Source organism: Astatotilapia calliptera, chromosome 13 (genome assembly GCF_964374335.1).
Source record: "Astatotilapia calliptera chromosome 13, fAstCal68.1, whole genome shotgun sequence".
Classification (NCBI taxonomy): Eukaryota; Metazoa; Chordata; class Actinopteri; order Cichliformes; family Cichlidae; genus Astatotilapia; species Astatotilapia calliptera.
Genome location: NC_137434.1, coordinates 32,297,860 through 32,323,448, shown reverse-complemented (window position 1 = coordinate 32,323,448; position 25,589 = coordinate 32,297,860). Strand labels below are relative to the sequence as shown.

General features: G+C 47.0%; 1 protein-coding gene across 1 annotated transcript; it reads right to left on the bottom strand.

The window, feature by feature from the left end:
* Nucleotides 1–2,552: 2,552 nt before the first annotated feature.
* On the bottom strand, nt 2,553–7,523 carry aifm2 (AIF family member 2, ferroptosis suppressor). The gene is made up of 9 exons (XM_026189762.2): nt 7,383–7,523; nt 5,930–6,103; nt 5,598–5,713; nt 5,388–5,507; nt 4,124–4,216; nt 3,738–3,846; nt 3,512–3,664; nt 3,100–3,300; nt 2,553–3,023 (listed from the first exon to the last, which is right to left on the bottom strand). The coding sequence occupies exons 2-9, from the start codon at nt 6,099–6,101 to the stop codon at nt 2,872–2,874; spliced, it is 1,116 nt and encodes a 371-aa protein (XP_026045547.1). The 5' UTR covers nt 6,102–6,103; nt 7,383–7,523; the 3' UTR covers nt 2,553–2,871.
* Between the last annotated feature and the right edge of the window lie 18,066 nt (nt 7,524–25,589).

Sequence of the window (25,589 nt, the reverse complement as noted above, 5' to 3'; positions counted from 1 at the left end):
GAGACGATACAAACTCAGCGTTTCTTCAACTCGTTTATTGCAAACGTGTAAAAACAGTACATGTCCCAGACGGCCTCAGGTGTCTGCTGAGGGCCCTGCTACAGTCACTGTGCTGTCTGGATTATGATGCTAATAAAGTTTTAATGTTTAAAAAAGCAGCGGTGATGAACCTGCAGGCAGCATGTAAAGCCGAGAGCTTAGCTAATGCTATTGTAGCCAGATGGGCTACTCGCCTTCCGTTGTTTTTCTTCTCTCATTCTCTCTCTCTCTCGCTCGCTCTACCACCCTCGCTCTCTTTCCACTGCACTCGCTCCTTGTATCAGGTGATCGGGTTAATTGGGAACCCACCTGCACATTGATTGCAGGGTGGCGCTAGCCTGTATAAAGCTAAGCCGATGTCTTGTTGGATTAATTCCTCCCGAGCTTCTGGTACGATACAGCAGTAAATGCTGGCGTACTGCGACGGATTGATCAGCAAGAGCCGATTATACGACAGCTACAGCGCAGCAGTCTGTTTAATTCTGCCATTGCGGAGAGAGGTGTTCGTGGTATCTCCACCAATGAGAGTATAGTGCCTCCGGTCCTGGGGGTTCACTGCTGTACTCACCTCTCCATGGTAAATTGTCCAACCTAAATTGGAAGAGTGGACTGCCTTCTCAGTTGCTGTTGTGAACTCCTCCTTGGTGGAGTCTGCTGTCTTGTCTCGTTTTGTCTTATCTTGTTTTTATTAAGTAGGCTTACCTTTTTTTGGGTTCGCCTGGTGTTCTATTTTACCCTGGACTGTTGCTCGTACCCACACTTCTGTGATCGGGCTGAAGTGATTCTCTGCCCGAGTGTCGTGCTGGGACTCTAAATCGCCTGGGTGGCCGTTCTCAGCCGGTGGGGAGCCAGACCGGCCTACGCCTGAGAATAATTATTACCAGCACGAGTGGTAGTTTGACCCGTGGGGAATAAGCCTTGTGTGTGTGTGTGTGTGTGTGTGTGTGTGTGTGTGTGTGTGTGTGTGTGTGTGTGTGTGATTTCTTTTATTAAAGTTATTAACGTGTGTTTTAGTCTTTTTATGATTTGTAGCGAGCCTGACGCTCAGTGTCCTTTTATTCTTTTAACATACTTTTCTGTGTTTTATTTCAGTGAAGGAGGACGAGCCAGTGGCCCTGGGACCTCAGGTGGTGGGTCGTTTTCACACTTTCTTTTGTACAGCACTGGGTGGTCTGCAGTGATTCTTTTGGTGTGATTTTCTTTTGGTTCCACGGCTGCTGGTAAGTCCAAGTTCCACGATTGTTTATTTTTACTGTAGGACACTGTCAATAATGACGCTACATCTTGACTTTTAATATTTTATTTATAAAATATTATTTATAATATTTTATTTATTTCTATAAATAAAACTGTTTTAATATTGGAAGCCAACCTGCCTCAGTGTGCATCCTTGAATCTGTGCGGCGGTCTTTTATTCCTTTTATTTATTTTTCTTAAATATATTTCCTGGGGGTGTAATTCCCCTAGGTGGCGTTGTCAAGTTTATTTATTTTGTGCATAACCCCGCCGACCACTTGGTCACACTATTAAAGATATCACAGGGCTAACTGAATTTGGCTAGCAGCAAACCTAGCTTGATAATGTTTACCATATAGTGTAAATTAATAAAAAATATTTCATATGTTTAATATTTGTTCCAGAATACTTTTACATAAACAAAGGCATTTTTCTCTTTCACCTCCACATACCATACATATGACATCACAACCTGATTGGCTGGTTGTGACGTTGATCCTGGACGAACGCTACGTGGCGGGTCCACTGGAGCCCAGTTTACAGCGAGTCACGCAGCCTCATCAAGATCTGAAGAAACGTTTCTGTGCAGACGTTTACGTGAATGCTTGAATGCTGTCTCCTTCAAAACCGCTCAACTTAAAACTTTATTCAACAAAAACATTTTCAGCCGTTTCAGAGTTTATGTGTGTATGGGACGGAATGTTGGCGCTAGCGTGAGAGGAGGAAAGAAATTAATCTTGAAATCTTCCTTTAAACTGCTGCTGTGTCCACAGCGTTTGCTCTACAGGTATGATTTTACCCTCAAAACGTAGCCATCGCTGTCCTCTTTCATCCAATGTGTTTACTATTGTACTAGGTGTTATGGTTATTTCGTAAATGTTACCGATGCACAGCCTCCTCCCTCCAACTCTTCCATAGACTAATGTTAAAAGGGCTCAGAAAGTTGGTTTGAAAATCAGAAGTACAGGCTGTCTTTACACTGTCGTCACGCCCATATAATAAACTCCACAGGTATGAAAACTGAGAATTTGGTAGACTGGACATTGCTGCCGCTCACGGTGAAAGAATTTTGTCAATACGACTCAAAGTTGTGTCCAGTGTTTGCTCTACAGCCATCATTTTACCCTCAAATCACAGCCATCGTTGTTCTCTTTCCAACACCGAGTCTTTCAAAGCTCAGAGATGTAAACGTTTTAAACTGTGTGGATCCAAGTGGAGGGATCACATTGAATCACTGAATGAGTAAAAAGAATATGAACTTTTAATATTCATTCAGATGTTTTCTGACTTTAAATTTTATTTTCTCATTTCTTAGGTTTTTCTAATTTACAGTTAAAACATTTTCAGCTATTTTCCAACTTCTGTGTGGATGTCAGCTTTTAGCACTTCAGCACTTTTGTTTTCAGATTAAACTCTGTTTTTTTTCTCATTCAAATTTAACTTAAAATTCAGCAATTAATTCATTTCAGTGCATACATTCAGATTCAAGCATTCACACTGCAGTTTCTTTAGAAAATGCACTTCCCAGTTATAAATGATTGGCATGTGTGCGTGCATGCGCACACGCGTGTGCGTGCATGCGCGCGAGTTAGAGTCTCAGGGCTGTTTCTGCTTCATCTCCTTCCAGCTCTTCCACACCAGGACATCTCGACTTTTTCCCCAGGCGACGAACCAGCGGGGCAGCCTGAAGCCGTTGTATTGACCCACGCCGTCGTCATGGCCCATCGCCAGCAGCATGGTGACGTTACCTAGCAACCAGGAAGAACTCGAGTCAGCCAGAGAACAGAGGCAGGTGACCAACAGCCCGGCATGGTGAGCGCATACCTGTTTGATAGGAAGTCAGCTCCTTCCCGCTCACACTGTTGGCAATGTTGGCCACGGCGACAGCGGCGTGGAAGCCGGCGTTGTACGCCGTCTTGGGCTCGTTGACATTGGTGCAGTCACCCACGGCGAAGATGTTGGAGAAACCGTCGACCTGCAAGTGGTCGTTGACCTTCAAGGCCCCGTTTTCAGCCATACTGTCATCTGTGAGCAGAAACCAGTCGCTGATCAATGCAGCCATCGTTAAAAATAAATGTCTACGTGATTTTTCAGGCTAGCAGAGGCGGGACTCGGCATTATCACTTCCTGTGACACTGTAAGTAAGAAGAGTGACGTCGGGCGACCCTGTGGTCAAACCGCAGCGTGGAGTGAAAGAAGGAAATGACCTCCGTGCGTGTGGGTTTGCTGTTCTTACTGAAGGTGGCGCTGTAGGCTGCAGAGTTGATCTTGAGCCCGGTGCAGCAGATGATCAGATCCGTGACCAGCGTTTCGCCGTGGTCCGTGATCACCTCCGTGTTCTTCGTCATCGTGTTCAGCGGCAGCTCCGACAAGTTGCTCACTTTCTGTCCTGAAAACACGGCGGTGGAAAGTGAGCCAAACCCCGAGCTGACGTGAGCCGTCACCTGCAGGCGTGAACTCACCCAACACAAGCTCCACCCCCTTCTCCAAGAGAACCTGATTGGCCTCGCGCCTGATGCTGGGCAGCAGCTCCGGGTCAGCCAGCCCGAGTTTGGAGTGGATCAGAACCACCTGGAGGGGTCGACGCGGAGGAGAGAGCGGGGTCAGCGTTCAAAGGGCAGCAGCAGAGGTCAGAGGTCAATTTAATTCAGTTTTATTTATACAGTGCAAAGTCTCGAGCGCAGTCAGCTCAAGGAGCTCCACCAATCTGAAGACCACAGCTGAGTAAGCACTTGGCCACACAAATCTAACAGGAAGCAGACTCCAGCAGAAGCAGGCTGAGGGCGAGACTGACGGGGGCGAGGGCGGGACAAAGACATGCTGTGGAAGACAGGTCAAAGGTCATCACCTTCTTATCAGGATACTCTGTCTTTATCTCTGCAGCCATCTCCACACCGGTCGATCCTCCGCCGACCACCAACACCGAGTCAGCAGCCTGAACCTGCACACAAAGACACAGACACATGCACGCACATACGCACACAAAGACACACACACAGACACAGACACCCACCCACGTATGCACACGTGCACACACACACACAGACACACACACAGACACGTGCACGCACACACGCACACACACGTGCACGCACACAGACACACACACAGCGTGAGGAATTTACATATTTTTAATTTGACTTCTTGAAGTTTTCTGGGTTTTTGTTGTCGTGTGAAACATTGAAAAACCAGACAGAGAAACACAATCTGACACGTCAGCTGCAAAACAGCTTTGCAGTAAAACCTCCTGCTCGGGTCTACCAGAGGCCCGGCAGCTTGAGGGTCCTGCAGTATCTCAGCTGTTCCCAGGACTGCGCTCGTCTTCACAGAGATGTCCAACGTTGTTCCCGGGATCTGCTGGAGTCGTTCTCGCAGTTTGGGAGTCACTGCACCCAGTGCTCCACTGGGACCACCGTCACCTTCACCCTGCACATCTCCTGCAGCTCTTCTCTGAGCCCTTGGTACTCCTGCAGCTTCTCGTGTTCCTTCTTCCTGAGGTTGCTGTTGTTCAGTATCACTACATCTGTCACTACGGCCGTCTCCTGGTCGTCTACCACCACTACGCCCGGTTGGTCCCACAGGACTCAGTTAACCCGTGTTGTATTTCCTGTAAAAGGCCTTTTTGTACCATTCTGAAATGTGCACTCTCTTTCAGTTTTAGCTAACCTTACCTTTATTTAAGCCTCTGTTCACCACTCACCTTTCCAGCTGTTCATCGGACCTGAACTGCAATAAATAACTGGAAACACGGGCTGTTCTAACACTTGTGTATGTATATCTGCGTTAAACATTACAATAATAAAACAAACTGTTTTGAAAAAATATTAAGTAATAAAATAAAACTAATTTCACTCACTAATACTGGACAGTTCTATTTCAGTACAGAGATAAACTTTAGTATAAAACTTGTACATTAATGTACTTTTTAGAGTAGAGTTTATACTTTACTCTAAATCTACGTTTACATGAACTTTTCCATGGCAGCATTTTTTCTGCTGGTGAAGTTCAAACTAAAATGTATTAAATTATTAAATATGAAGATTTGAAATTCAACCAAAAAAGGTTAAATAACAATAACTTCTAAACAAACAGCAGTAAAACCTGGATCGAACCTCTCTGATGAAGTCCTCGTACTTCTGGACCGCCTCCTTATGCGACGCCACCGTGTTGAACTTCCCGGGGAACGGCCCGTCGGTGCCAGTGCACAGGATGAGGTGGGAGTACTGGATCTCCTGCGGCACAAACGACACAGATTCAGCTGCAGCTTCACCTCCTCCTCATGCTGCAGAAGAAGCTCCACAGGGAGCTGCTGTGGTCCTCACCCTCCCTCCCTCCAGGATCACCAGCTGCCTGTCTGTGTCGACGAGCTCCACCCGACCCTGAACGAAGCTCTCGCCAAACGTCTCGGCGTACGGGATGAAGGTCTTCTGAGCAAAGCCTGCACACAGCACAGCACTAATTTTTTTAAAATTAAAATGTGTAAAAATAACATAAATCTAGAATAAAATCAGCAAACACAACAAGATAGAAGAATAACAGTCGACGAGGTCATCTTAAAGTGAAGATAATATAAGTACCAGAAACTACTTTTAGAACTGACAGGAGAACAGGTGAGAACAGGTGTGGACAGGTTGTACAGGTGTGCTCATGGTACCTGGCTGTACGGCGGCTCGCAGAGCGCCCAGGTTGTGATGGAAAGCGTCTCTCATGTCGATCAGAGTGAAGCTGAATCCTCGATACTTCAGGTCTTGAGCTGCAGCGATTCCACCAAATCCTCCGCCCACCACCACCACGTGGACACCCTCGGTTGACACCTGACCCCCCATCTCTGCAGCCACACACACACACACACACACACACGAAGTCACTACTACAGGTTGACCACACCTGACGTCGTCACCCCAGAGGTCTGAAGCTTCTTAAACCTACATTCTCTCTGACGCCCAGCAGAGGGCGCCCACTCTGAAGTCTGATTCAATTGGGTTTGCTCAGCTGACCTTTGACCTCAGTAAACTCTGTCCTGATGAGTTTCTGCTCTGTCGCTACTTTCAGGTCTGACTGAATCAAACAGGAAGTCTATTTTGGTCCTGTCAGAGGGCGGGGCTAAACAGTGACTGACTAGTTGCTCGTTGCTCATGAAATCCAAACGACTGCTTCATGTTCGTGGACATGCACTGCTCCTTTTCAGCAACACTCAGCACACCTTTGAATGAATTTCAGCCAAAAGAACAAACAGTAACTCTGCTGTGTCCACAGGGGCGTGTCCATAGGGGAGTGTCCACAGTGGGGCACCATGAGGTCAACCCCCCCCCCCCCGGCACCACGCTGCAGAATAAACGCTGTGACGTCTCACAAACTGAAACCGTCGACTATCAAAAGCTCCAACAACACTCAGCTCCAAGCTTCAAACACACCGCTGCCATCTTTTATATACAGGCTGTGATTTCTGCTGATTACATAACGCCCACTACTTTAATCTCAGCCTGTGTTTCTACAGGTGTACACAGACCACACCCCCTCCATCTTCTGAGAGCTCACCTGAGCATCACTCTCAGGGAGATGAAGCTGGTCCTGCTCACCTGCAGTGTCCTCAGGTGAGCCTGAGCTGCTCAGATGGTCTTATCGACGCATCAGCTGTGAGCTCAGAGGCATGCGGGCGGTGAGGCAGGTACAGGTACGCCAAACATGTGGCGCAGATAGAATCGGGTGACGTTTACTTCCTCGGTTTTCCGGTTCTAAATCGGACTCATCGAGTAGGCTACAAACTGATGAGTACGTGTAGGTTCTGCTGCTCCTCTTCATCACTCTGCAGGAAACTCCTGCTCGAGCATCCAGATTAACAGGCGTTGGTCTTTTTGTTGTTCAACAGCATCAAGACTGACGGAGTGTGTTTGAGACAACCTCACAAGTGTCACAGATGACACATTTGCCGTTTTTTTGCTGGTTTGTCGGTAGCAGCTCCTGAAACGCAAGACTGCCACACATCTGTTCGACCAACGCCAGTTGATCTAAACGCCAGTAGATCTGGAACACCGGCCTCACGTGAGCTACCTGCCGCTGCCAGCCCGTCTCTCTGACACCTGCCCGCGCGAACGGGAGGAACTCACCTGCTGTAGGTACGCGCCTCGGTCACGTCGTCGTCTTCTTCTCCGCGGCTGTCTGACCGCAGCGTCTTTCTTACCGAGCTCCTCCTCCTCTGATGACACCAGTTCTCCCCCAATCACAGCCCGGCTCCCCATGAAGGAGGCGGGGGTAGGCGTGCTGCTTTCAGGTGCTGTAGGAAATATTATTTTTAAGGCGAGGCGTGACCTTTAACCTATGATAAAGCAGTTTTCCTGTGATGGGAGCGGTCTGTAAAACTTTATTAGTGAGGAGTAAAAGAATATAATTTTTTAAAAACCGATCAGATGATGGTAAATGGTAAATGGTCTGTATTTGTATAGCGCTTCACTAGTCCCTAAGGACCCAAAGCGCTTTACATATCCACACATTCACACACTGGTGATGGCAGCTACATTGTAGCCACAGCCACCCTGGGGCGCACTGACAGATGATCATTATTTTCTTTTAAGGCCCTTTGATTTATTCATGGCTCTGAGCCAGAGATGTCCTCACAGGCCACATGAAAGCTACAGCTCCGCTGATGTCCAGCAGAGGCAGCAGTGAGTCCGTCCCGACGCACATGTTAAAATAAGCATGCTTACAGCGCGACACCTGCACCTGCAGCAGCTCCATCCAAATATTCCCAGTACTGATACCAACACTGGTGTCAGGTCGATACACACTGACAGGAGCGTTGGTTCTTCTTGGTTCAGAGTGTAGAACACGTGTTTTTGTAACAATCATTACAACATGTTCAGAATTTGCATATTAATGATGATTCATGTCATAAATGACGACAAACTGCTCTGCCGTACATACGCTGCCTTTATAGGTTAAAATTTCGGTACTGGTCTCAGCAGTATCGGCCCTGTATCTACTCGGGTAGCACTCATGAAGGCAAAGGTGTGACTCTAACCCAGTGCAGCACTGTTACATACAGAAGCACTCATGAGGCCATACCAGGCACAGTTCGGACACCGGGGGATAAGCCTATCCCAGCTACACACAGAGACATTCACGCCGAAGCCCTCGAACTGCCCACACACACATGAACCCGCATGTCCGCTCCACACAGAGGCCTGGCAGGTGATGGAAGCAGGACTTTCTTGCTGCGAGGCAGCCGTGCTAACCAATGTTCCTGTGAAGACCCCACAGCTGGACGGGCCGATGCTGATTCTTCGTTTTCATCGTGTTTTTTGTTTGTTTTTGTTGAAAAGGTGTAAACAATGAAAGGGGGTGGATTGGCCAATTGGTCATGATGGACTCTGGGCTGGACCAATTACAGCCGAGGAGGTCGAACTTTAAAGTTCCATATTGAGGAACGTGATTTGTCTCAGACTTCAGCTAGAATGGAACAAAGACACAAAGCCGGAGTTATTCTGCGTCGTTACGCTGCAGCTGCCTCTCATTCTCCCCTCCCTCTCCTGTTTCTACTCCAATCATGAAACTGATCAATGATCAGCTGATCGGCTTTTCTCTCTTGTTTGTTTCTGGCCCACTTTGCGCCAGAAACAGGAAACCATCGAATAAACAACAGCAGCACGTTTAAGCTTGATAAGCTGTTGTTAGCATTTATTTTTTTCCGCCTGTCCCGTTTGGTTCTTTTGCCATCAGAATTATTGTTTGAAGGCAAAGAAAGATGCCCAACGGATTTACTACACCCAGTGGACCATCCCAGCCTTGCTGTATTGGTCCATTTGATTGACCTTTGTTTTTATTGTTTATTTATTTTATTTTATTTTCAGTTGTTACATAAGAGATTGATCAGCTGTTGTTAGAATGTATTTAATATTAATTTCTAGTATCAGCTGATGTTTGCTGGAGCCACAGCTGTAAAGCTGCTGGTCATGATGTCGGTTTGGATATGTGGTGAGAGGGAAACATGAAGATGAAACCAGGAGATGTCCTTACTGGATCATCAGAGCTGTGATGGAGAAACAGGTTTACCTTTTAGGTCACATGGATGAGTTGAAGTTATGAACTGTTTCTGAGAGACTAATAACACCAGGATCCTTTTCTAAGCAGCTGACAGCTGGTAACTGTGCAGGGGCGGGTCTAGCAAAGTGTTGCCAGGGGGGCAGGTAGGGCATTAACAGGGAGAGGGGGGCACAAAGAAATACTTTCTTATTCTCATTTAAAATGTCTGTTATTAAATAATTATCTGAATCTTACAACCAAAGTTTTTATCTGGTGTAAAATGTATAGAAATCCATTATTGTATGTAGTAAATGTGAGTCTCAGTTCTGATGACTGTCTGGAGTCTGTTCTTATCGGCTGTTGTGCAACCAGCGTACCACACAGGGATGGCGTGCACCAGCACACTCTCCATAGCGGCACGGCACGGAGGTCAGTCTGCAGCCTGTTCCATCTCAGGACCCTCAGGAAATGGAGGCGCTGCTGGGCTTTCTTCACCAGGGCTCATGTGTTTGTGGACCAAGATCGGTCCTCAGATATGTGGGTGCCGAGGAACTTAGAGGAGGACACCCTCTCCACACAGTCACCTTTCATGGAGAGGGGAGGGGGATCGGTTCTTCTTCTTCTCACCGTCATAAACCTCATTTAAGTGCTGGAACGTTTACTGTGCAGACCTGATCTAAAACCAGTGCCACACATGGCTTATGTGACATCATCATCAGTGAATGTGGTCAAACAGGACCTGCGGCGGCTCTGCACTTGGATCCAGATTTCTCAGTGTTTTTAATCCTTCTTCAGAAATCTCTGCGTGAACACAGGGTCTGCTGTTGGTCTGTAACCGCAGCGTCATGGATCCGTCACAGTCTGAATAAACTCTTTCACTGGTCAAAACGCCACAAAGTGCATTGTGGGTAAACCTTCCAGCCCTGATCAGTGCAGCTCTGTTTGTTCCTGAGGTGAGGGTTACAAAATCTGGTTTTATGAAACATCCACCAAAGTTTCTTCTTTTCTACAATGTTCAGAAACACTTTATAACACAGCTCGTAATTCAAATGATTTCATTTACCTGCTGAACTCTGCTCAAATACACCAGAGAGAGGCTAACGCTCCAGCCTGCACAATCATACTGTCACAGTTATACAGCATACATGTAGGAGAGGGCGTGGTGGTGAAGGCAGAGCTGCTGACCTGCTGTGACTCAGCACGACTTCATGTCGCTGTTCTCTAAGTGTGTGAAAGAGTCGCTCTCTGCCTCGTGCTGAAACTCGGCTGACGGGGAAAGGTCAGAGGAGGTGCTCACTGCAAACTCAGATCACTGTCACCCCGAAGGAGGAGCCTGCTGCACATCACAGGTCACCAAACAGGTCAAAGACTCTAACATGAGAGACCTCGGGGTCAGAGGTCATTACCAGTCTAAAGAAACACAAGAAATGATTAGCTGCTCCCAGTCACACGCTGCCACGCAGCCACAGACTGTAGATAAAAGATGGAGAGTAGGAAATCAGGTGGGTGGAGCCTGTTCAACCATGTCCTCAGAGCAAAAACATATCTCAGCATGCGATGAGGTCTTCATGGACTCCTCGCCTCGCCTGTGCACGTCTACCTGTGTAAGTCTGACCCACCTGTGCAGGAGCAGACATCGTCTTCTTCTGTGGTTTTGTTCTTCCAGCTCAGCTGAAGTCAAACTAAAACACAGTGCGAGAAACATTTTTGACTTTGGAACAAAATCTGAGTGAAATCAGAGTCACACATCCCCACAGACCTCACAGACCCTGCCCACAGACCTCACAGACCCTACCCACAGACCGTGCCCACAGACCCTACCCACAGACCCTGCCCACAGACCTCACAGACCCTACCCACAGACCGTGCCCACAGACCTCACAGACCCTACCCACAGACCGTGCCCACAGACCCTACCCACAGACCCTGCCCACAGACCTCACAGACCCTGCCCACAGACCTCACAGACCCTACCCACAGACCGTGCCCACAGACCCTGCCCACAGACCCCACAGACCGTGCCCACAGACCCCACAGACCCCACAGACCTCACAGACCCTGCCCACAGACCTCACAGACCCTGCCCACAGACCTCACAGACCGTGCCCACAGACCGTGCCCACAGACCCTGCCCACAGACCGTGCCCACAGACCCCACAAACCTCACAGACCCTACCCACAGACCCTGCCCACAGACCTCACAGACCGTGCCCACAGACCCTGCCCACAGACCCTGCCCACAGACCCCACAGACCGTGCCCACAGACCCCACAGACCTCACAGACAGTGCCCAAAGACCCCACAGACCCCACTGACCCTGCCCACAGACCCCACAGACCTCACAGACCCCACAGACCCTGCCCACAGACCCCACAGACCCTGCCCACAGACCTCACAGACCCTGCCCACAGACCCCACAGACAGTGCCCAAAGACCCCACAGACCCTGCCCACAGACCCTGTCCACAGACCTCACAGACAGTGCCCAAAGACCCCACAGACCCCACAGACCTCACAGACAGTGCCCACAGACCCCACTGACCCTGCCCACAGACCCCACAGACCCTGCCCACAGACCCCACAGACCTCACAGACCCTGCCCACAGACCTCACAGACCCTGCCCACAGACCCCACAGACCTCACAGACAGTGCCCACAGACCCCACAGACCTCACAGACCCCACAGACCCTGCCCACAGACCTCACAGACCCCACAGACCCTGCCCACAGACCCCACAGACCTCACAGACAGTGCCCACAGACCCCACAGACCCCACAGACCCCGCCCACAGACCTCACAGACCCTGCCCACAGACCCCACAGACCTCACAGACAGTGCCCACAGACCCCACAGACCCCACAGACCTCACAGACCCTGCCCACAGACCTCACAGACCCTGCCCACAGACCCCACACACCTCACAGACCCCACAGACCCTGGCCACAGACCTCACAGACCCTGCCCACAGACCCCACAGACCTCACAGACCCCACAGACCCTGGCCACAGACCTCACAGACCCTGCCCACAGACCCCACAGACCTCACAGACAGTGCCCACAGACCCCACTGACCCTGCCCACAGACCCCACAGACCTCACAGACCCCACAGACCCTGCCCACAGACCTCACAGACCCTGCCCACAGACCTCACAGACCTCACAGACCCCACAGACCCTGCCCACAGACCCTGCCCACAGACCCCACAGACCTCACAGACCCTGCCCACAGACCTTCACAGGGGTGGGCTGCTTTTAACCATGTAAAGCACTTTGTGCTACATCTTTGTATGAAAAGATGTAGCACATATAAATAAAGATTGATTGATCTCTGCCCTCAGAGTCTCCTTCATATCTTCACCATCATTCCATCCAACCTCTTCCCCAGTCAGGGTCACGGGGAGGTGGAGCCTAACTCAGTTGTCATAGGGTGAGGGGCGGCACACCTGCGACAAGCTTAGAATCACCAGTTAACCTGATGAGTGTTTTCAGCCAGCAGCTGGATTCAAACCCTTCTTATGGTGAGGCGACAGTGCTAACCACTGCGCCACCTCCAGTTTATATCAGTTATTTCACAGGTGTGTATCGAATGTGCACCTGTTTACCTTGATTCATTCATTTATAGTTTTTATGAACGTCTTTGAAAACTGTCTGCTCCCCAACGAAACACTAGAGGGGACCGAGCATTTGCAATCGTCGCACCCAGTCTCTGGAATAATCTTCCTATCGATGTCCGCATGTCAGATTCCATTTAATCGTTTAAATCACAGGTAAAAACTAGAGATGGACCGATCTGATATTACGTATCGGTGTCGGTCTGATACTGACGTAAATTACAGGATCGGATATCAGAGAGAAATAAAAAATGTAATCGATCCATTAAATATCACAAAACCACCTCACAAAACTTGCAACACGGCGCAACTCGGCTCATAACCGTAGCACATCGGAGCAGTGTGGTCACGTGATAGAGCGGCTGTGCGTATTTGTAGCCTCGCTACCAAACTCCGAGGAAGTTTTCCCCGAGAGAAGTAAAGCAAGTGTGTAAGTTCATCTCTGAATGTCTGTAAAGCATTCCAGAGTTAAGCTTAACAACCTATGGAGCAACCGCCTCTCTCTCTCTCTCTCTCTCCTGCTGCTACTTCAATCTTGAAACTGATCAATGATCAGCTGATCGTCTCTCTGGTTTGTTTTTGGCCCACTTTGCACCAGAAAGAGGAAACCAGCGGCTGAACAACAGCAGCACGTTTAAGCTTGATCAGCTGTTGTTAGAATTTATTTAATATTAATTTCTACTCGAGGATCTTTTTCTACAGCTGACGCTGGTAACTGTGCAGGGGCGGATCTAGCAAAGTTTAGCCAGGGGGGCCGATAGAGCATTAACAGGGAAAAGGGGGCACAAAGACATACTTTTCTTTCTTATTCTCATTTAAAATGTCGAGCTTTTAATAAATAATTATCTGAATCTGACACCCAAAGTTTTATTCTGATGAAAAATATATAGAAGTCCATTACTGTATATAGTAACTGTTAAGTCTAATATACCCTAGTAAGCTATAGTACTTTTTCCTTTGGGAACCATCTGTGCAGTCTGCAGTTCTGTAGAAGAAAGATGTTGAATCTATTTAATTATTCTTGAAAAATAATTGATTTCTGTGTTTTTTTCCCCCCACTGCATCAAATTATAGTTGATTGTGTTGATTAAGCATCATGAGGTGGGGGGTGGTTCCTTATTTTTATTTATTTATTTATTTATTTATTGCTGGGAGTTTGCACCCCTATTAGTCAGGTTGCTTAATCTTTAAAATACCAGAAGGATGGTGCAGGTTTAAGTTTATTAGATTGATCAGTTTTGCTGAACTATGAAATATTTGGGTGCAGTGTATTTTTTGCATATGTTACACTGTTGAAATGATGGGCCAACTCATCTCCCGTGCAACATATTTATTTTTACGGAAAACTGTAAAAACAGAGAAATAAGGCAATCAGTTATCTTTGGCGCGCAGGCCGTACGCTGCCTCTTCATCACTGACACTACTTCTTCTACTGTAGCTGACATTACTTTATACAAGTAACTTATACAGTTTCACATTCACATGCACCACCTTTATAAACTGGTTAAATTACACAAATACATTTTACTATGCACATGAACAACATAGTGAACTCATTACAGTTTTATCTTGTTTTTGCTACTGTTTTAATCTATTTATCAACCTGTCTTCTTAACTGTATTTAATAAACTAGATCTCTTTCAAATAAATGTTTTTCTTAACATATTTCTATAGCATTCACTCTTCATGAACTAAACATAAAGCAATTCACACTTTCTCTTATTGTGCAAAATATATATCTTGTGGCTTTAACCCAAAAATACACCTGCACCAAGCTCACAGAGTTTCGGTACAGTCTAACACTTTGATCGGCACAGGCTAACAACTGGACCAACTTGGAAATTAGCTCTTTAGCTTAACATTCGCCACAAACAAGACATTTATCATTAATCGCCACTGCTGTCTGTCACTTTTATAACATCTGTTTATATTATCAACCACCCAGCTTACCTGTAAAAACAGAGAAATAAGGCAATCAGTTATCTTTGGCGCGCAGGCCGTACGCTGCCTCTTCATCACTGACACTACTTCTTCTACTGTAGCGTCAGCTACCGATGCGTACAGGACCGAGCGCCCTCTGCTGGCGGAACTTATACAACAGTAAAACTTACATTGCAGTGGCCTTACTAAAAGAAAATGTCTCTGAGCATCAAATAAAATGGGGGGCTACTATTTTCATGTCTCTGTCTTTAACATAGTGCCACACTCTCCCCCACAAAATTAAATGTCACCTGACATTTCTGTGTGCATCATCTATTCAACCATAGTTTTACCACACTCCCACAGCCCATGGTCTCCAGAAGCCATTACAGTCGATCACCTGAGCCATAGTCACTGTACAGTTCCTCTGAACCAAAGTTGGCTGACCTAAAGTGTCATAGCTCAGTACCGTTGGTTGCTGTCTTTGTCTTTGAGGCCGCTGCCTCACAGAGTCAGTCTCACCACCAGTTGCAGCTAGAATGTCAGTCATAGCATCACCACTCAATGGCCTGTCATTGTCAGAGTCAGGGCCTTGGATCTGCCCAGGCCCAGTCTCTTCAGTTTGTAGTGGCAAATCCTCTTCGCTCTGTAGTGGCAAATCCTCTTCGCTCTGTAGTGGCAAATCCTCTTCGCTCTGTAGTGGCAAATCCTCTTCTTGACAGTGGAGACTCAGATGAGGCTGGAAGGACTCTGCCAAAGGGTTAAGCGGAGTCTGCCTCTGTCGTCTCCCTGGAACCGGCCTGAGGTACCACTGGAAGGTGCCACTGTCGTCATCATCCGATGTGTCGCCATTCCCTGGCTGCTGCTGTCTACGCGGAGGTCTGAACTTCTTCCTTGTCACAGTCGGAGAGTCTTTTTGGGGCTGAACAGTCTGTGTTGATGGCTTCTCACTTGGTAGGAAGTCACAGGGCAGTAGGAGATTTCTGTGCACCACTTTATCTCTGCCTTGGCCATTTTCAGGGCTGATGACATACACTGGACTGTCATCTGCTTTCCTCTCCTTCACTTTGTAGACTTGGTTTTCCCAAAAGGACTGGATCTTCGCGGGACCACCACGAGGAGTGAGATTTCGGAGGAGCACTCTATCCCCAGGCTGAAGATCTCTCCCTTTAACTTTCTTGTCATAGTACGCTTTGCCTCGAGCAGCTTCCTTGGTAGCAGTTTGAGAAGCCACTGTGTACGCCTCCTGCATTCTCTTTTTCCAGCAGCTAACATAGTCATCATAGTCCACATGAGCTTCATCCCTTTTTAGGTTGAAGAGCAAGTCGATGGGCAGGCGTGGGGAACGTCCGAAGATGAGGTAATATGGGGCGTAGCCTGTTGCCTCATTCTTCGTACAGTTGTACGCGTGGACGACTTTAGCTAGCGACTCTTTCCAATCATCCTTCTCCTTGTCCTCCAGGGTCCGCAACATGGACAGCAGGGTGCGGTTGAATCTCTCCACCTGTCCATTACCCTGTGGGTGGTAGGGTGTCGTGTGGGAGCCCTGGATACCAGAGAGTTCTTTCAGTCTTGCCATGAGTTTGTTTTCAAACTCCTTGCCCATGTCGTGGTGTAGTCTGGTCGGGAAGCCAAACTTGAGTGCAAAGTCATTGAAGAGCTTGTCAGCGACTGTTTTAGCTGCTTTGTTCTTCGTTGCATAGGCTTGGGCAAACCTCGTGAAGTGATCCATGATAACAAGTATATACTCGTAGCCCTGCTTACACTTTTCCAGGTGAAGGAAGTCTATGGACACCAGCTGGAATGGGTAAGTGGACTGGATCGAGGACAAAGGTGCACGGGTCTGCTTACTCGGTTTCTTCTTCTTAAGACACTCACATTCTTCTGTAACAAAGTGTTCAACCTCTTTCGCCATTTGCGGCCAGTAGAACCTGTCTCGAATCAGGTCGAGCGTTCTTTCCACCCCTAAATGGCCCATGTCTTGGTGGAGTTCTTTAAAAACCAGGGGACGATAGGCTTTAGGGACCAGTAGCTGCTCTCGGCGTGATGTTTGGCGACGCAGGACACCATTCTGGTCGACGTGAAGCTTCAACCACTGCTTGAGTAGTGCAGCTACTGCAGGATGCTCTGACTTCACCTCAGTTCTACTTGGTCTTCTACCCAGCGACTTATACCAGAGCACTCTTGCCAGAACTTCATCTGCTTCCTGGGCTCTGCGTATCTGGTCTGGTGTAAAAGACTGGGTAGTGTCAGAATCTTTGATTAATTTCAGAGCACTCACCTGGATAACTCCAACGCCTTGGCAAGGGTCTCTCTCCTCCACCGTTACAGACTCCATTGATGCGCTTATGGCTTCCTGTCCAACTTCAGCTGTACAGCTCTTCATGTAGCTGTCAATGTCCAGCGGCATTCGCGACAGCCCATCAGCATCTGCGTTGGTCTTGCCTGGACGGTAGCGGATGGTGAAGTTGTAGCTGGCCAGCTCCGCGACCCATCTGTGACCTGTGGCGTTAAGCTTCGCAGTAGTGAGCACATATGTTAGTGGGTTATTATCAGTGTACACCACGAACGATGGGGCATGGTACAGATAATCCCGGAAACGTTCACAAATCGCCCACTTCATAGCCAAAAACTCTAATTTGCCAGAGTGCAGGTGGTACTTTTTCTCTGCTGGACTCAGGGTGCGGGAGCCATATGCTACGACTCTCATCTTGCCTTGCTGCCGCTGATACAAAACAGCACCTAGCCCAACCTGTGATGCATCACAATGTAACACAAAAGGCTCTGTGAAGTCGGGGTACCCAAGAATGGGGGGTCTTGTAAGTGCATCTACAAGCTGGTTCAATGTCTCCTGGTGGGAGGTCGTCCACTGAACGGGCGCCCGTGATGGTAAGTGGCCTTTATTTTTCTTCACTTCCTTTTTGCACTTGTCGGCTGAGACTGGACCAGAGTTCTCAGAAGATGGAGGGCTGAGCAGGCTGTAGAGTGGATGGGCTACACGGGAGAAGTTGGGGATGAAAGGCCTGTAATAAGAGAGGAAACCAAGCATTTGACGTACCTCTCCGACGGTTGCAGGTGTCTTTTCCTTTAACGCCATTACCGGGGCCAACTCTGCCGGGTCCATTGTGTAGCCTTCACCTGTTACCAGCTTTCCCAGAAACTTCACACTTCGCCTGAACAGTTCACATTTCTTTGGGGTCAGCTTAACACCATGCTCTCTGTAACGCTGGAGGACAAGGCGGATATGTTCCAAGTGTTCATCAAAGCTGCTGCTGTGCACCAGGTTGTCGTCCAGGTATGGGAGGCAGATAGTGTCTCTGAGGCCTGCCATACAGTGCTCCATGCTTCTCTGGAACTCGGCGGGTGCGGAGCTCAGGCCAAAGGGAATGCGTACCCACTGATAGAGCCCCCAGGGTGTGATGAAGGCGGTTAAGGGGCGGCTTTCTTCATCCAAGAAACCCTGGTGGTACGCCTTACCCTGGTCTAACACAGAAAACCAGGAGCTCCCGCCCAGAGCATCCAACATGTCTTGGATCCTTGGGATTGGATGGCGATCTGGGACTGACTTGCGGTTGAGCTCCCTAAAGTCACAACAAAGGCGGAGAGTGCCGTCTTTCTTGCGGACACACACCACAGGTGATGAGTAGGGGGACCGTGATGGTGTGATCCAGCCTTTGTTAAGCAGGTCTTGCAAATACTCTTTCACTTCGTTGTGCAGGGGTTTTGGGATGGACATGTAAGTCTTTTTCACAGGATTTGTGTCATGGAGGCTTATATGCATCCTCAGGGATGGTATGCAGCCGACATCGTCACTGTCATATGCAAACGCCTCACATTCCTCTCGCAACATCTTCCTCGCAGCCGCTCGCTGATTTTCATCCAGATGCTGGAGATCCACTGGTGGGTCCCATGACTTTGGTCTCTGTTGGTTCTCTCGTGTCTGTGTGTTACTCGGGTTGTGTGACTTTAGCTCTGTACCATTTTTGTTCTCTTGTGTCAGCTCATTTACTTTAGTCTGGATGCCAGCTGTGTATACAGTCTTTACTGGTTCAAGGTATCCAATCACTTTACGGCTCTCCAGATAAACGGTGTGGTCTGTGGTGTTAGTCACAGGGATGGGCACATATGGTACTTTTCTGTCTGGGATTTTCACCAGTACATCACTGAATATTATGCCCTCTGGTTGTGGGTCAGCTCCATCAGGTAGAAAGAGCATGTCTTGGCCCCGGGCATGTGAACTAACGTGTGCCCGTACATAAACTGTAGTGACTTGGTTCGCTGACAAAGGCACTCTTCTTACACCAGTCCTTACCACACCTGTCTCTGGGCCTTCACTGCTGTTCTGCACAAGCTTGACAACATTATGTGCAGTGCGTACAGTTATTTCAAATGCTTTACTCACATAGTGTGCTAGCTGTTTTCTTCCTCCTTTGGTCTTTACTTCTTCCTGGTTCACGATAGCTTCAATGACATTGTAGCCAATGATGGGATCACTGGCCACAGCCGGGTCACTGGATACCAATATTGGAACTTGCAGCTCACTGGTTGGGGACAAATCACTGCCTAGTCTGAAGCTGACTTCTATCCAACCAATGTAGGGAATGGGTGTGTCATTTGCAGCAAACACTGTGAGCGTCTCATTGTCTAACAGTTCTGAAACAGGTCTGACGACTGTGTGAGGGAGGTGGTTTTGCCGCCAGTTTTCATTTACTATGCTGGACTGTGCCCCTGAATCCCACAACACCTTAGCTGGGTGATTGTCCATAAAACAGTTCACAGTACATCTGTTTCCCACTAGGCTTACTAACCGTGACTTTCGTTGAGGGGGTAGATAGTGAACCTCAGTTACCGCTGATGGGACACCAGCTGCAGTTTCTTTGGAGGATGTTGGTGGGCTTGACTGTTCATTATGGGACCGTGGGCTTTGGACTACTGTTGGTCCCATCTCAGTAGTCCCTCCCCGTTTCCCGATGGCAGTCTCGGTGCTCGGCATCCACGGGAGTAGTGGCCCTCTCGCCCACATTTGAAACAGTGCAGGCAGTTCTCTCCTTTCCCCTCTTCTTTGCACTTTTTACAGCCTTTTTCTCGTTGCTTTGGTGCCATGGGGCGGGGACTGGTTTCCATAGCAGCCATAAACATTTGTTTCATCTCTTTACGTAGTTCTTCTATAATCTGCTGCGTGTCTGACTTAGTCTCTTTATTTTTCACTGTTGTCATGGCCACTGTAGCGGGGGATTCTCTGGGTTTGGAGGGGCTCTGAGCAGATGTCAGGGCTGTTTGGCATTCTGTTTGGAGCTCTTGGACCCTGGGAATCTTGGCTGCAGTGGACCTTTTCCGTTTCTCAAATCTTTCATTTTCTAGCTTTGAAGCTTCATTGACTTTCTCAATCAGTTCTTCATCTGTTATGGTTATGTCGTTTAGGGGGGGCAGTAGCTGATACTTGATAGAGTCACTGAGCAGCCCAGTTTCAATGGAGCGGAGGAATTTGCGCTGGATGGTGGCTCTGCTATACAGTTCATCTGTCTCCTCATTTGCCGCTTTCCATAACAACTTCTCTTTAAGTTCAATGGCACGAAATACAAAGTTTAAAGCAGTTTCTTTGGGCTCTTGGGAGATATTGAGGAGCTGATGGTAAAGCTCAGTGGGGCTGTCTTCCCTATAGTGTCCCATTAATATGGTGAGCAGTTTGCTAAGTGTTAACCCACGTTTAATCTCCAACATGTCTCTTAGGGGCGTTCCTGGACTAATGGCCCTAATTACCGCTTCCACAATTTCAGTCTCCGAGTGCCCTTTTTCACTCCCATTCTCAATCTGGCGAATCAAGCTGAGATAGGATAGCTTGTCCTTCTGCCCATGCTCTCCAATCTGCCCACAGATTTTAAACTCCCTCTTCAGTGTTACCTCTTGAAGAGTTCGCATTGCCTCTGGTCGGGCTCTGGGTGAGTAATCTGCAATATGTACTGGAGTAGCACATGCGGTGTTCTCAAGATCTTTCTTTTGCATAGACTCTATGCCTTGGGGTTCCCTTTCTGACTGACTCTCCCCTTTGCTTAGTCTCTGGATGTATACAGCAATGTCTTTATAAAACTGTTTCACTTGATCCTCTTCCTCACTTTTCTCCACATCATCAAACATGCCCTCTGCCAACCTGATGAGTGTCCTCTTGGTCTTGCTGTGAGACTCTGCGCTGTCCAGGCCGGAACATTTCAGTCGCCTGCAGACATCCACAAGATGCTCTCTCTCCAACTGCCACAAGGCTGCACTCACTTCGTCACGCAGAGGTTGCAGAGATTCCATTTCTTTTGGTTGAAGGTTCGTCTCTTGGGAAAGAAGGTGGTTGGTGATGGTGTTGACTCACTAGCGCCACCTCCTGGCTGGCTCGCCAAAATATGTTACACTGTTGAAATGATGGGCCAACTCATCTCCCGTGCAACATATTTATTTTTACGGAAAACTGTAAAAACAGAGAAATAAGGCAATCAGTTATCTTTGGCGCGCAGGCCGTACGCTGCCTCTTCATCACTGACACTACTTCTTCTACTGTAGCTGACATTACTTTATACAAGTAACTTATACAGTTTCACATTCACATGCACCACCTTTATAAACTGGTTAAATTACACAAATACATTTTACTATGCACATGAACAACATAGTGAACTCATTACAGTTTTATCTTGTTTTTGCTACTGTTTTAATCTATTTATCAACCTGTCTTCTTAACTGTATTTAATAAACTAGATCTCTTTCAAATAAATGTTTTTCTTAACATATTTCTATAGCATTCACTCTTCATGAACTAAACATAAAGCAATTCACACTTTCTCTTATTGTGCAAAATATATATCTTGTGGCTTTAACCCAAAAATACACCTGCACCGAGCTCACAGAGTTTCGGTACAGTCTAACACTTTGATCGGCACAGGCTAACAACTGGACCAACTTGGAAATTAGCTCTTTAGCTTAACATTCGCCACAAACAAGACATTTATCATTAATCGCCACTGCTGTCTGTCACTTTTATAACATCTGTTTATATTATCAACCACCCAGCTTACCTGTAAAAACAGAGAAATAAGGCAATCAGTTATCTTTGGCGCGCAGGCCGTACGCTGCCTCTTCATCACTGACACTACTTCTTCTACTGTAGCGTCAGCTACCGATGCGTACAGGACCGAGCGCCCTCTGCTGGCGGAACTTATACAACAGTAAAACTTACATTGCAGTGGCCTTACTAAAAGAAAATGTCTCTGAGCATCAAATAAAATGGGGGGCTACTATTTTCATGTCTCTGTCTTTAACATAGTGCCACACATACAGGTATAACAGAATAGCTTTAGTGTTTTGTTATGTTTTTTAACTTGAGTATGAACTTATACAAAAACAGCAAGATATTAAAAAAACAGTTTTATTGATTAACAACACACTATATCGGATTCACATCGGTATCGGCAGATTTCCAAATTTACGGTATCGATATCGGACATAAAAACGTGGTATCGTGCCATCTCCAGTAAAAACTCACCTGTTCTAGCTTTTGAAGCAAATTAGTTTGGACCTCCACCTGGTCTGCAGTTGTGCTATGTAACTGTAACTGTCACAGTAACTGTAACTATAATTTTTTTAAATGTTTTTGTTGCCTTTGTTGTGATCTGCTTTGCTACCTTGTGTGAAGCACTTTGATGCATACTGTCCTTTTTAAATGTGCTATAGAAATAAAATATCGATTGCTCTCTCACAGCACGTCACACAGATGTGGACAAAGATCACCTGATGTCTCAGCTACAGTAACTGTGATGGGAACAATTACAGACTCATTACTGAACTGAAGTCATCGTTAAATTATTCTTTTTAAATCTTTGAACAGGATTTTCTATTCTTTGTTCTTTTACTTCAGGAAAGGATCCAAATATATGCTGTGTTAGCGCCCCCCAGCGGTTCAACTCCACACTGCACCGTTTTTAATCAAACCGGAAGCGGGTTTGTTATTCAAAATAAAAGCTGGAAAATAGTTAAAGTTTATTTAAACAGGTTATTTAATACAAACTCAGTTCAAAGTGTTTTCAGGACTCACAGATTTCTGCTCTAAAATAGTTAAAAAAAACAAAACAAGAAGCTGCTGAGGAAGAGCGCTGCTCTCGTTTACTGAGGACTTCCTTTAGGCTGTTTCATGTGCTCTTCTCTCCTCACTGAATCTCCCTGCAGACTGTCACTGACACACAAAACCAGCACACAAACAGGGATTACACTCACCAAACACTTCATTAGGTACACCTGCTCGACTACGCGTTAAAGCAGTTCTCAGTAAGTAATAATGTGGTGCGGGTGGAGAATTAAACGTCACCGTCAATGAAACTGTCTTGCTTTGTGTTGTTGTTACAGCTTCCTGACATATTTACTGTCTGATGGAGAGAAGAGGCTCTCATCTCTTTCCTCAGGAGGATTCATTTAATGACCTAAAACAAAAACTCTGAACATTTCATGTTTACCAGCATGTTGATCTCGAAATATGGATTTAAATGTAAATAACTCGCTCCTTTTATTTCTGCTGCTCATTGATCAGATTAAGACAATTTTAATTTGACTATGTTTTGTTTCTTCTTCTTTTCAAAAAATCAAAGAATATGACGTTATTTTGTGTTTATAAACTGCAGATAAATGATAACACTTTTGAGCGAAAGTTGGATTACATCGTGGAACAGCTGACTGCAGTCGTGAGTTCGCAGAATCGGCTCTCTGAGCAAAAGAATGACAACACCAGCAAGTTTGATACCATCGTGGGGAAGCTCGCAGTTCTCCAACGGGAGATTGAGAGACCAGTGTTGGAGTGTTAAAGAACAGCTTTGAAATTCTCCTGAGTTGCTGCAAAAGACAAATCTACATCATAATCCGGCTACCCTCTTGGGCGATCATGGCTCAAGAGTTGGGAGTTCGCCTTGTAATCGGAAGGTTACAAGGTGAAGGTTGCCGGTTCAAGCCCCAGCTCGGACAGTCTCGGTCGTTGTGTCCTTGGGCAAGACGCTTCACCTACCGCCTACTGGTGTTGGCCAGAAGGGCCGATATGGCAGCCTCGCTTCTGTCAGTGCGCCCCAAGGCAGCTGTGGCTACAACTGTAGCTGCCTCCACCAGTGTGTGAATGTGAGAGTGAATGGGTGGATGACTGGGTGTGTAAAGCGCTTTGGGGTCCCTAGTGGGACTAGTAAAAGCGCTATACAAATACAGGCCATTTACCATTTACCCCTTCGGCGCCAGCTGTGGGCTCAAGGCTGGAGCTGAACAACAACACCCTGATAACGACTGTGTTGAGTCTGTTCTTCCCATTCCCTACACAGCAAAATCTCCAGTGTTAAATTAACACTTTTGACAGTGTTATATGTTTAAAAGTAACCTAGTCAGTTTTGAAGATTAACAAAGACTAACACTGAGCAGTGCTGGTTTTCTAACACTGGAATATTTCTAACATTTTGAGTTATTTTCCAGTGTTAGAAAACCAGCACTGCTCAGTGTTAGTCTTTGTTAATCTTCAAAACTGACTAGGTTACTTTTAAACATATAACACTGTCAAAAGTGTTAATTTAACACTCAACAGTGTTGTATTTAACACTCAGAGGTGTGGACCCATATAGACACTCTCTAGTGTTAATTTAACACTGGAGATTTTGCTGTGTACAAGGCCACCTGGGTTGGCTGGAAGACTGTTTACTTAGCCTGGCAGGGTGAAGGACACTGTCTCAGCTGAACTATGGACACGCACACACATACATATACTGATACTGATAAGCACTCACTGAAGCATCATCCTCCCTACCCCGGATCCAACGCCACCTCCAACGCTTACCTCCCCCATGATGTGGACATCAGGTCAGCTGGAGGTGCAGTCGAAGATTGCAGCGGTCCCAGATCAGATGTACACACTGGGACTCTTTCCCATGTTGCTGTCTGTGTTTATTGTGCTATGGTGTGTTGATATCTGTGCATTCCTGTATTATCCTTCTGTGTTACACATTTCAATGTTTTTTTCCTGCTACCTGGCCTGACCTGTCTCCCCAATGTGATGTTTGTGTATTGTATGTACGGTCGGCAAGGTCTGACATCTCGGTTGTGGGCAAAAGACCTGCAACTGACAAATAAAGGCTATCTCATCATCTCATCTCTCATCATCAAAAATATTCTTGGAATATTTACCTGTGGTGATTCTTTCAAAATAAAATGAGAATTTCTTCCTCACAGAAAAAAACAAAACAAAAACACTTTGAAATGATTGAAACAAAAGTTTGGAGCCAAAAAAACCATCACGATGTCCACACTCGGTGTGATGAGCTATGATGGGTTCTCCCTGAGGACGGGACAGCCGCTGTAGTTTAAAAGGTCTGAACTTCAGAAGCAGACTTTAGTTCGTCACTGCATCAAGTCAAGTGGCTTTTATTGTAGCACCAGGGTGAAATGACCCTGGTGCTACACGTGACATATAACACACACAGGACCACGTAAAGTGCCATGTGCAAAAAATGGAAATGTGCAAAATGCCGAGTATTGTGCAAAAGTAACTTGGTGTGTGTGTGTGTGTGTGTGTGCGTGTGTGTGTGTGTGTGTGTGTGTGTGTGTGTGTGTGTGTGTGTGTGTGTCAGTCCAGTCACTGAGTGTTCAGGACTCTGGTGCTCCAGCAGCTTCTTTAAAAGAGTCGTTCAGGTCAGAGGGCGTTGTTGTAACGTTTAGTTTCAGAGCTGCTCCTGAGGCTGATCAGGTGTGACATCAATCAGGTGG